The following is a 13,592-nucleotide window of genomic DNA, read 5'->3' on the forward strand; positions in this document are numbered from 1 at the left end:
GATGAGTGGTAGTTCCATGTGTTAAGCTATTAATGTAAAATGATTAAACTATCAAAACCAAATTATGAAAATGTCCAGAAAGCTAAGCCCTATTCCAGGTGAGGTGTTTTAGTCCAATATCAGGAAATAACTGAGGTAGGATAGTGTGCATACTGCTGTGCACACATATTGATGACACTTGAATTTATTTCAGGTTGTGCCAAAAAGGATTATCCTTCAAAAGACAAGCTTGGAATTCTGCTGTGGGAGAGCATCCTCTACATGTATAATACTTCATTGAGTGAGATAATACCACACGGTTAACATTTTTCATTTCAGAGTTCCTCTTACCTTCAAATAACAGTGAGAAATACCAGCAATGGTCATTTGCAGTTATACATTGCTGATTTCTCTATTTCCGCAAGGTCTTTTTCCAAGGTAAATTTAAGAATACCTACAATTTCTGTGAAAAAATGCTGCATACCCTGGTAAATAAGAAGCACATGTCTGATTGCCTAGATTTTTCCCATCGCATTCTTCTACACCTGTATGTACATGGCCATCTCCACAAACGGCTAATTTGCAATCTAAAATGTAAATAAAATACAGTTTAGTCAATTAAATATTATGCAAGAAAAATAAGATTGTAACTACTATGTGTAGTTTGTAAAGTTAAATCTTTTTATCAACATATCTTGTATTCCATGCATTTAACATATCCATCATTTAACTAATAACTGATATATTGTTGAGTCTTTATTCAAATTATTGAGTTCTAGGTCATTACTCAGGCCTGTGTTTTTCTTAAAGTCTGACTAAACAGGAAATTGTATGCAAACTAGAAGTGCTGTAGAGATCTAGTCTATTAACTAATTTGGTAGAACTGCATGACACTATTGACCAGGCCATTTAATGTCTGCATCCATGCCGCCAACATTTAATAAACAAAACACAAAATTTAACACTGAGTCCTACTTATCTTGCTAGCTGTCTGCACATATGATTACCGTTCCATGTAGACATTAGCACCCTTTCTGTCACTTCCCTCACCTTTCTCCTAACTTAATTTTCATACTCAGGTTATAGTAAGCACACTCCAGTCAAATATTGTTTTTACCATTTGTTTATATGTAGTTCTGTGTTCATCTATAACCTGTCTTTACTGTATATATTTTCAAAACATGTGTATATCACTGCTTATGCATGTCAGTTTGATTTTTAACAGTTTCACTGTGGAGCATTTCTATCCAGTACTATTCAGAAATGAGTATTTGTCCAGTACAATAACACAATAAAATGTAATCACTAAACAAATAAATAAAACAATTATTTTTTCCAAATGAATAGTGCTATAGAGCTCTGCTCTTAAAGTAGCAATTTTAACTCCAGTTACTTTAAAAATAAAGCCATTTAGTATGCATAAGGAAGCAGACCCAGGAAAATTAATGAAACTGCTTGGGTTTCAGAGCAAGGTGACCCACCCATTATAATGGATGACATGAAGGAACTAATACTGTCTGAAAGTTAATGGTTAGAATCACTGAAACAGATTTTAATGGAATAAAAGGATTAGCATACAAGGATAAAGGGACACAATGCATCTGATGATGAATGTGTGGAAGACCATTGCTGTATAATGAGATTTTAGTGGAAAGAAAAGGTTAGGAGGTACGTAATGCTAAAAATAAATTTCATTACAGTCTGGACAAGAGGAGGCTTAATGCAGGTGATTCTATGGGAAATAAAAAGTAATAGGTATCTTCACATTAAAGAACTGTGGAATGACAAAGCAAAAAATTAACAATAACTGAAGTGATGTTAATCAGAAGTGCATTGAGAAACATGGGCAATGCAGATTTATTTTTAAACATCACAGATTTGATAATGTCAAATCAGTACATAGAATAAAAACAGGGTATAAGAATACAAGGGTTCTTATGCACAAAGCAAGGCAGTGTGGAGCTAAACATATATCCTACCACAAATTTTTTCTTGGTCTTTTTCTTCTCTATCCAAAACATCAAACCTCCCTATCTCTCACTGGTTCATTTGTTTACCCTTCTTCCTAGCACCCAAGAACACCAAGAGAGGTGGGTGACAACCAGGAAGTGAGGCTATCACCCTACAAGGAATGGAGGTTTATTGCTAGGTCTCTATTTCCCCCCGATGGTTGGCATGCCCACTGCTAAAATAGGACCTGAAATAGTGGCTGCAGCATTACTTGCTGACTTGTTTTAGTAGATTGTCTCCATTAGATGTCAGTAATGCAGGAGACTGAGATACGTCCTTCTGGCATGATGGGGAAGCTGGAGTCAACCACTCAGTCCACACCCTCCCTGTCAGCTCTCCTATCACCTAGATACTATAAGGTGTCTTTAATTAACCCTCACACAGCACTGGATAATTCATGCAAACCTCCTGGGTTATCTGGCACATAGTCAGGCTTTATTCCCCTGAGGTAGCTTATCCTATCATAAACTGATTTCTGCCTCCCAATCTAACACTCGGATTGCTCTCTGTGAAACAAATCTAAACAATGTTGAATCCAATCTGCTGTTTTTGTAAGAGGAGCATCTCTGCATATCTCTAACAAATCCTAGCCGGATGCCCACAGGTTAGTGGCACCTGATTCTTATTTATTTATTTGAATTTGTTTCAATGGGTAGAGCACTGATCTCCACGGACTTTTTTCAGACTTAGCCTGGGAGCAGTGTTTGGTTAAGTGAATTGTTATCAGACTCACAAGGTCTGTATCTTCTCCACTCAATGAGCACTCCAGTCTGAATCAGATAATACTGCAGTACTAGACAGACCAAAAACTCATTGTACAGAGAAAGGAGGGCATCTTAGACTCCAGCATTTATGAAATTTATTCTGTAACAAGCAGAAAATACCAGTCACCTATTCTACCTTCCAATAAATGCTGTATGGTCACCTTCTTAAAAAAACAACTTGCAAATGCAGAAATTGCTTTAACTGCTGCACATTCCCCTATCAACTTTCTCATAACCGCCAACTCAAACTTAGCATTTCTACTTTTTACCCTTCTGCTTCATCACTGTCGTACAGGTTTAAGTTCAGTGAAGAGGACAATTAATTTCATATCCAGCAAATGGAATTATGACTTGTGTACCTTATTCTTATGGCTGTACCATAATACTGAAACATCGCCTCAGTTCATGACATTTCACACTTTTGTATTCCATAACATTTATATCTTGTTTTAATTAGATCAGGTCATGCATTTTATGTACAATATTGGTGCACATTTGCTAACAACTGACTTTCTTCACTGAGGTAGTCTAAAAAGATTGGAATGCAGCCAGTAAGTGCTGTTTTAGAATGAACCACAACTGACGTTAACTAAGAGTGATTAGCCAACCTCTTTGTAAGAGAAAGTGATGCAATTAGACTACCTTGAAAAGAGACTGTTTACAAACAGGCGTACTCTCTATTCCCACAATACAAGAAGAAAGCAACTGCTTGGGCCAATGAAAACAGGCACTCTAAATATATAATTCTAAACAGTTCTCTTCATGTTCATTTTGCTGATCAGAGCTTCCCCTATTTTGATGGTCTCCAGAAAACCAGTTGAAAAATTATTAGCTTTGTTCAAAGTAAACTCTAAAGGTATGGCAAGAAGAGAACACTCTTAAAATTATTTAACTCTTTCAGTCTTTGTTGTCTCATGGTTATTCTTTAGATTTAAGGATACATAAACTCCTAAAGCAGAAACCAGCAGCAAAACACCAAGGAAAATACTTTAATAAATATAGTGTAAAGTGCTTTTTGTCGCTCTCTATTGGAGCAACTTCTTCAGACACAAATACAAAATAAAGTTCTTCATTTATAGTAAAACGTAATTTCCTTGATAGGATCATCAAGCTTTTTATGTGTGCGTGTGCATAAAGGTGTATCTAGTTATACACACACCAGTATGTATGCGAGCATTGGTAAACACATACGCTTTCTTTTACATATGCTTATTTACTTATATAAGGCGTTTTTTAGGTTTGCAGCAGGACATCATACTTGTTTAATTATGAGTTTAACTTATAGCTTTTACATTGTTTAATGTTTATTTTATTATATTGTTAATGTGTATGGACATTTGTACTACTTTAACTTTAGTAATTGATCCTATCAAGGAAATGACGTTTTACTATAAATTAAGAACTTTATTTTGTATTTGTGTCTGAAGAAGTTGCTCCAATAGAGAGCGACGAAAAGCGCTTTACACTATATTTATTAAAGTATTTTCCTCGGTGTTTTGCTGCTGGTTTCTGCTTTAGGAGTTTCTGCATTCAGTGGTTTGTTGGTTTTACTGAAGTTCATTTAAGGATACATAACATACTGCAGGATTCAGTCTAAGCATAGTTGTCAGCACCTGTACACAGCATTTCTCCTGATGAAAAAAGAGTGTGTGTGTGTGTGTGTGTGTGTGTGTGTGTGTGTGTGTGTGTGTGTGTGTGTGTGTATCAATTATATATATGGTAGTAAAACACTTCAAAATACAATGCATATTGTGTACCACAATGTGCAAAATTCAGAGATATAAATGCAAACTACAATTATAAATATGCAGATTGAATGTTTAAAAACTGTGGATTACTTTCATTTGGATCCTGTCTTCCCTTCTATAAAGACGAATATGAATAAAACTGGATCTACATGAAGGAATACTAAAGCCCTAAATCTGAAACAGAAATATGTCTTCCAGAATTAGATGTATACGAAGCAAGTCAGCCTTACAAGACAGTACCCACCAAGCTAACTAACTAACTAAATGTACAGAATATATCACTGCACTAGAATGCTTTCTGTCAATAATAAAAAAACAGGGTGATCCACAAGACAAGCCAGCTTACTAATGCAACAGGTTCAGAACTGAAGTGTGGTGTTTGGAACCTCTAAAATAAAGAGCACTCAGAATGATTCTATCTCAGGTTATCAAATTTTAGGCACCTAGAAAGAATATAACATCTGGTTATACAGTCCCAGACTCTCCTTTCCTTCTGGCACAAGGGTAATATATCCTTTCACTCTGCTTGATGAGGCAGTACTCCAATCCATATTTTTTGATCTTCCCACTTTCTGACCCCCTAGAGAACTGAGGCTTAAATTTTGCAGGAAGTAAATTATTCCTCTTGTTTTAAACAGAGATATATGGAAAATCATTTTAAATGCATTTAAACAAGTAGGTGGTCTGACACCAAAGTTTCTGTTTTCAGCTATGACTTGTAAACACAAAGAAGTTAAGTGACTTTCTAATGATCACAGAGTAAACAAGTGGTAGATAAATGAGATTCATATCCCGGTCTTCAGCTTTGCTGCCTACTATCTAATTTAATTTATGACAGTGAAATACTTCTTTAATGCTCTTTATCTTCTGCTACCTATTAACTATCAGCCCACCCATAACTCATTTAACTCATTTGCTTCCCATGTCATGACAGATGATTGTGGGAGACAGCCATCTAGGCAGCCATCAGAGTTTTCTTTTTGTGTCTGAACACCTGATTTCCCCCATGGCAGCTGATGAACTTGTCCTACAATACCATCTTCCTGGATATGCATACTTCCACATATGTCTGACTCCAGCTATATAATGTGCTGCTGGCATATGCATAGTACAACCAACTTTCTGTGGATGTCATTACAGAAATGGGCCTAGATGCTTTCACCCCCCCCCAGGATGGGCAAACCAGTGTTAGTTGTTTACTCCCATCCTCCATCATTGGCTTCTCCAGTGTCTGGGTCACTAGTCAGTAATGGGTCATATAGTCAACAGTCAGGACTTCATCCTCTGTACCATGGAGTCAACTCAATACTTTCCAAGATTTTCTTTTATGCTCTTCAACCCCACTGCCTGTCAGCCATCCATCCATCGGGGGGGGGGGGGTGAGGGTCAACCATGAGTTGCCATTGTTTAGATAGCCATTAGGAGTAGTTATTTACTTAGTCCTACATTCTCCTCATGGACCCAACTTGTGGAATCAAAGGAGATATGTAATGAGCTGTCCAAACCGGTTGTCCCTCACTTCACTATGGAACACTGCAAGCAATCAGCTCTGCCCCTTCCCTCAACAAGTGGGCTCCATCACTGCCATGGAGCCATGCAAATACTTTCTAAAAATTCTTCAGTGCAGAAAGACCCAGATGTGCAATCCATTCTGCAGAAAATATCTCTGTTATTCTGGTATTAGGATATGTAGTACGTGTGGGGGGGTCCTGAAAAAAGGAGCACATTGTAGTATGTGTGTGTGTGTGTGTGTGTGTGTGTGTGTGTGTGTGTGTGTGTGTGTGTGTGTGTGTGTGTGTGCACATGCGTGCGCATATGTGTGTGTGTGTGTCTGTATAAACATAGTTACAAGTCGAATTTGCCATTCATCGAATTTCATACAGCAGGGATTCCAAATATCAAAAGGCCATAGAACTGAAAATTCATATATCGATTGTAGAATACAGTGACAGCGCAGATTAATCCACATATTTAAGCAGACACATTCTGCCTTCCAGTGGCATTGTATGACTTCTGTAAGAAGCTATGGAGGGTGCTGCAGTCATCCCCCATGCACCATGTAGAGTAGGGACAGTATATAAGCTGTCCAGTCCTTCAACACTGCATTGCTAAACATTCTTATTTACCTTGCTCCTCTTCGCACAATTAGAATCAAAACTAATACTGCTCCCTGGCTCACTAAATCTACCAGAACCCTCATGAAAGACCAGGACAGGATTTGGAAAACTAGGACCCCTTCTCTTCTTCAGGAATATAAAGAACTCAGAAATTAAATAAAAAAAAAATCATCCATTATGACAAAATAAACTTTTATGCCAATCCTCCCTCTACTCTTAAATCAGACCCAAAGAAATTCTGGAGCTCTGTTAAACAGACTCTTCATCCAGGAAACCCTTCCTCTCCTAACCCAAGACATAGCCAACAAATTTAACAATCATTTTATAAACTCAATAACCTCCATAATAACCCCCCCAGAAACAACACTAGCACCCCCACAAACTCTATACCTCTTCCAAACCCTTCTAACTCCTTCTCTCTGAAAGCAGCATCAACTAACTATGTAAAGTCATTACTCTCTAAACTTAAACCTTACTCCGCATCTGTTGACAAGCTACCCTCTTACTTCCTGCAGATTGCCTCTGAACCTCTTGCCTATCCTGTATCCATCTTAATCAACCGATCCATTTCTGAATCCTATGTCCCCACTGTATGGAAGAATTTCTTTACCCATTCACAAAGGGGGCAACTCCTCAGACATATCCAACTTCAGCCCGATTGCTATACTCTCTCCACTCTCAAAAATCCTAGAGAAATGCATTCATGAGCAGGTAATGCATTACCTTCACCGGGAAAACCTTCTCACACCCACACAGCATGGTTTCCATCCCAAGCATTGTACAACTACTGCACTCATATAATTCATCAACATAGTCTCCCTAACTCGAGATAACAATAAACTTGTCTCATGCCTATTCCTTGACCTTTCTAAAGCCTTTGACACTAACTCTCACCCACTCCTTCTAGATAAACTCACTAACTTACATTTTTCCCCCTAGTATCTCCTGCTTCTCCAGCTATCTCTCTACCCACCAGCAATCAGTTAAATGGCTCTCTGCACTATCCTCCACTCTTACTGTACAAATGGGAGTCCTCCAAGGGTCCATACTTGGACCACTACTCTTTAATATTTTCACCAACTTGCTCTACTCCTCTTGTCCCCAGTCATCTCTTGTGCAATATGCTGATGACTCAGCTGTTACAACCATTGCTGACAACCCAACTGACTTCCACCCAAATACCCAGGCATCCTTCCACACCATTGAAACTTGGCTTAGTGATAACAAACTTAATACTTAATCCAAAAAAACTAAGCTCCTACTCCTCCTCCCTAAAAACATCACCACACTCAAAAGTACATTTACCATCTTATCCTGCAACAATACTATAATCGCAACTGAATCTAGTACTAAATTGCTAGGTGTTACAATAGATGATCAGCTTAAGTTTGATTTCCATATTACTAACTCGGTAAAAAGAACTCATTGGAAACTTGGACACCTTTTCCGTAGCAAGAAATACTTAACTAACACTGCCCGAATAACTCTCTCCCAGGCTTTATTACTCTCAACACTCCTGAACAGCTGCCACATATTTACAAACCTAAATTCTACACTTATTTCCAAGCTTGAAACTACCTATAATAAGATCGCCAGATTTGCAGCTAACCAAACCTACAAGTCACACCACTGCTTAGCACTACAGCAACTAGACTGGCTAGAATTCCCTCAGCTGCCCCAACTATACCAACTACAAATCATCCACTCTATCCTCTATCTACCCTCCTTCTGCTCCAGCCTCTCCACTATCATATCCAAATATTCCCCTGGTAGGACACTACGCAGCTCAAATCAAGAATTATTAGACATCTACAAACCCAAAACCAAAATAGGCTGCCTTCTCTATAACTATAACCCAGCTACATCCTGGAACCAACTTCCCTTGGAAATAAAATCCCTCCAGCATAGCAAATGTTTCAAATTAGCCACAAGAAAATACCTAACAACAAAGTGGTCTTATCACTGTAGCCAACCACCCTGAAACCACCATCCTTTCACCTATTTCACCACCTCACTCTTAATGTATCTCTAACACTATTCCTCTGCCTCTTCTAACTCTTCCCTTCTTCTGTCTCCAACCACTCTTAATTCTTACAGTCTCAAAACAACCTACCTGTCTGGTCTATCTCCTATACTCTACCTCCCCTACATCTCCTACTAGCCATTCTTACTTTCCTTTCTTGTTTCCAAACTCCTATACAACTAGATCCTACCCACTTTAAATAAGCATCTGCCTAACCATTAACTCGTTTTGCTCTAGGTAGCTTAAATAATATTGTAACTAGTCACATTTTATTCTGCTAATTGTTTAAAACCTTGTTTGCAACAACTCACATGCTTGTCTGCCAGTTGTTAATACTCTGTATAATTTAATTACCTGAGGAGCTTGTTTCTCTCCAGGTCTCTGCTTGTAAGATCCTATAGCTGATTTTTACTACTATGTTACTAAAATTTAATAAATTGTTTTCTAGTCCTGAGGAGCTTTTCTCCCCGGGTCTCTGCTGAAAATGAGCCAAAAGCTCAGCCAGACTAACCCAGTTAACAAATGTAAAATAAAATAAATAAATAAAATAAATAAATAAATAAATAAAAAATATGCATCTCTAACTTGTCAGAGAGGTAAATCTATACTCCACATTGATAGTTGCATTTATGATGGTGCTGTAGGGAAAAATTGACATCCAAATGCAAAGGATGGGTAGTAACTATGCCTAGTGTTACAGGCGAGGTGTTGGAAAAATCAGCTTCATACATGCCAGATTTCAGTGATGTAAAGCGATGTCACTGAGGTACTGAATTATAAGTAAAGTCTTTAAACTCTAGGGATCCACTTTGTATGTGTGGATGATGTTTTAGTTTCCACATCCACATCTATAGCTGTTACACTACCAAGTAGGAAAGGGATGGTACAACTCATACATAAATTGAGCCCTAAAACTTTCTGTAACAGTAGTACAGTCAAAGCTACACTCCATAACCTTAATGTAAGTGATTGGCATCCTAGAATCCATGTATTTGTCAGTAAATAATGTGTGGAGGAATTTGCTGGCATAAACTGCCATTGTGTTCTCTTATCTTGTAAAATCTTAAAACCTTACTGATTTGTCACAAGCAATAATATGACTTATGGATGGGATGTTTTTAACTAGAGGTAAGCTTTGTCATCAGTTGTATAGTTTACATGGTTATGCAAAGTACAGTGAAAACACTAAACCATTCCTTTGTATATTTTTTCATGTCAAAAATCATTTAAGGCTTGTACTGCCTCATGGAAATGTGTGTTTGATGTTTTAGCTTCTAATTATCAAAGTACTGAGCTTTGGTTTGTGCATTGTGACTGAGCTTGACGCACTCAGGTGTATCAAACAAAACATAGTTCAGGTGCAGAGTAAAGGTTCTTTCTTCCACTTGTCTCAAAATCTGTGGAGCAAAATCTAGTCATTAGGTTTGTCTGTAATGTACAGTACTGATATAAACTTTCAGCTATGAGTGAAAAAAAATACTGGCGTTATGTTTTCTAGAAGTACATGAGGTTAAAGATGCATACATGTCTTTGTGTAAGAGTTTTCCTCCTGTAGCAGCACCTTTCTTTCAATACTTTGAAGACTTTTCCTTTATTTGGCAAAGTATGGAAGTTTTCCATAAGGGGTACTATTTGCCCAAATTTCCCTCCAGTGTTTCCAGCTGATTTTTAGAATGTGTTTGGGTTAAATCATCTAGTTATCATGGACACACAATTTGATGGAAGCATGGTATAGTTGTATTAGGAGTTTATTAGGTAAATGAATGGTAGATTTATGCTCAGTCGTGTGCATTATTAAGAAATCCCAATCACTGAACTTCTCTATAGGTAGATATCAACCATTCCAGTGTCACCTAAACACAAGAAATTCTTTCCCAGAGAGCAGTGTTTATGACATATCATTTCAAAGAAAGGCAGCTATGATGTCCAGGAATTTCTTACTTGTATTGCAAACATTTTGAAATTGTAAAGTTGCACTGTTTTTACTTGTCAATACTTAAGTGTTATTTCTTATGAAAGTCACTTATTGTATCTCATGACTCCTACACTTTTGAGTGTGACATTTGAGTGGTATACAGTGTTGTTCTTTGTGCTCCTGATGCTGAGTATTTTTACTTATTTTGTGGAGAAATTTAGGTATCCTTTAGTTGCTATTTCCAAGTTGTCAGGGTGGGTGTTCACATATGTTTCTTCAATGTTATGTTTATAGATGGAGTGCAACAGTGGATATTTGCAGCTCATATTGTATGACTGCGGTGGTGGTGGTGCTGCGGTAGTGTTATCGCCTCATAGTAAGACGTTGTCCAGTTCGATTCTCAGCTAAAGCATCTTCTGTGTAGAGACATGCGTGAATGGGCGTACCTTTGTTGAAGGTTGTACATCAGGGCTGGCAACTCGGTACGTAAAAATCTGCTGCCAATCATTAGCGGACCGGAGTTCTGCTGTGGCAACCCCTAACCGGGAAAAGCTGAAAGATACAACAACAATTGTATTCTTGACTTACTCAATATAATGCCACTTCAGTATTTTCATTTTGATGTAAGACATCTTGACAAATGGCCAATTTGACTAATAGCTATTTTCCCATACATGTATGTATGTATGGTCCTTTTCCCAGGAATTGTGCAGTCTTGGAGTTAGTATATATAATTAGCAGTGGGTGTGGGGGTACTTGGCCCCCCACCAAAACAGTTGCTGTTTTAGTCTACTCTGGGGTAATCCCCAGAGCATGCATATTTGTGATTTCAACTTTATAACATCAGTGTACTGGGTGTCAGTGCACTGCATGATTGATCAATTGCCTGACACCCATGTGTATATGTATATGTATATATATATATATATATATATATATATATATATATATATATATATATATATATATATATATATATATTTCTCCTTTATAATCTCGAAATACTGAAATCTCAAATTTCAGTATCTTGAAACTATAAAGATGAACGACTCACAATCCCGAAACCCAAAGGCACGAAACACACAATCACGAACATACATACACCATACACCAGACAACACACACACCATTCTACCCACACCACACAAACTATACAACCCTACACTACATGTAACAGGGAGACAAGCCCCCCTGCACCCCCCCCCACCCCCCCTACTTATATATACCAACTCCGAGATTGCACAAACAGAAAAGAAAAACTTACACCCAGACATTCTAAAGTCACACACACACACACACACACACACACACACACACACACACACACACACACACACACTCACACACACACACACACACACACACACACACACACACACACACACACACACACACACACACACACACACACACACACACACAATAGTGCTGCCACTAAGAATAGCTTCTTCCTGAAAAGCTCTAGTACCATCCAGCTTACAAAGTCAGTAACAGTGCCTTCATTAAGTAACACTATTATGAGGATGAGATAGGTGAAACAAGCACGATGACCAATGTCAGTACTCTAGGAATCACATGAATACATATTATTGATACTCCACTTAACTTCTGAAAACTCTAAAGATGTTGGGTAAGAAACTAGAACTAATGCAAATACAGGCATGATCTAGTATGCATGATTAATAGTATATAGAGATATGTAGTATTGAGGAAAAGTTGAGATCATTCTTGTTATCTCAAAGTATATGAAAAGGACAGTGTAGTTTTTAACCTCCAAAGAAACTATCCCTGAAAATCTAAGCGTGCTTTTAACCTCTGCAGTTTTTAAATGCATAGAGTGCGTAGGACTAAAGCACAGTATGTAAACCTGGAAGTTAAATCATTTACAATGAAACTACAACATCAATGTTTGTGCAGGGTTTACTAGAACATGTAGCTAAGACTTCTAGATGCTGCTATATAAATAAAAGTTCCTATGTTACAGCAGGAAATGAAGGGGTGATTGTGCAGACAGCATACACAGTGTCTTGTACTGTAAACAATGCATTAGAGTCTAGAGTCATGAAAAGTATCTAAGCCCATCTGAGAACAAGTGAATATCTGGAGTGAAATGTTAATGTTCTTTTTTTTGGAATTTGGCTTATGGCTTGTTCAAACTGGACCTTTTAATGGAAAGGCTGTGTGTTTTTTCTTGGGAATTGATGAAGCTGCAACTAGCAGTTATGAAGAATTAATAGAAGTTATAGAGTGTACTTATGTTTCAAAAACTGAAGGATCAAATGGCTTCATTTGATGCTGTTAAACTACTATTTACAAAAAGAAGGGTCCATTCCCTATCTCTTTTGAGCTGATACAGATAGGTGGTCTAGCTAAAATAAATGTCAAAGACAGAGCAGTGTATGATTCCTTCCCAGATGGAGGACTTTATATAGTCGTCTGTTATTGTGTGATCTTGAATTTCTAAGACTGGTGGAGACTATAATTTTTGCCTTGATGGCATACATACTGTGTACCACTATATAGCTATATATGGTGCAGCTCATGGAAGAAAAAGCTTGTCAATTCTTTTTCCTTTACATAACAAAAGATCACCATAGCCTGTGATCAGGTACTTACAGAAATGGAAGTCTTTGATAAGGATCTGCTGTTGAACATATATGATGAAAAAGATGCAAGTCCTACATTTCCACACTGAAACCCATGCAGTCACAATGTTTAACTTGCACTTCTCCCATGTCATAAAGTGTTTGCTTGAGGTATTATAACAGCTGTAGGGAACATCTGAAACAAGTTTGCCAAGCCTACACAGGAGAGTCACTCAAATGGTATGTAGAATTGGTCCCCTTCCAAAGGAAAGATTGAATCTAATCATGCATGCAATACCAATGATCATGCCCCTGATATCCCCAAACTGGTTTTAGTGAACACTGTTCCAACCATTGCTCAAGTCTGCAGGAGTGGTGTTCTATGAAGAAGATCTTCCTTAGCCTGAGTTTAAGTGTGTTCATAGTATGCATTTTGGCTCAAGCAGTTAAA

General features: G+C 37.7%; 1 protein-coding gene across 1 annotated transcript in view; it reads right to left on the reverse strand.

Annotated features, from left to right (window-relative positions):
- LOC122805018 (acetylcholinesterase collagenic tail peptide-like) overlaps nt 1-13,592 on the reverse strand; it is a 951,363-nt gene that overhangs the window by 36,571 nt on the left and 901,200 nt on the right. Inside the window, exon 16 of the mRNA XM_044075274.1 lies at nt 464-566. Within this exon, the coding sequence (XP_043931209.1) occupies nt 464-566 (103 nt within the window). The remainder of the gene's footprint in view (nt 1-463; nt 567-13,592) is intronic.

The sequence above is a fragment of the Protopterus annectens genome, chromosome 6.part0 (assembly GCF_019279795.1).
Source record: "Protopterus annectens isolate FY-2018-M chromosome 6.part0, PAN1.0, whole genome shotgun sequence".
NCBI lineage: Eukaryota > Metazoa > Chordata > Ceratodontiformes > Protopteridae > Protopterus > Protopterus annectens.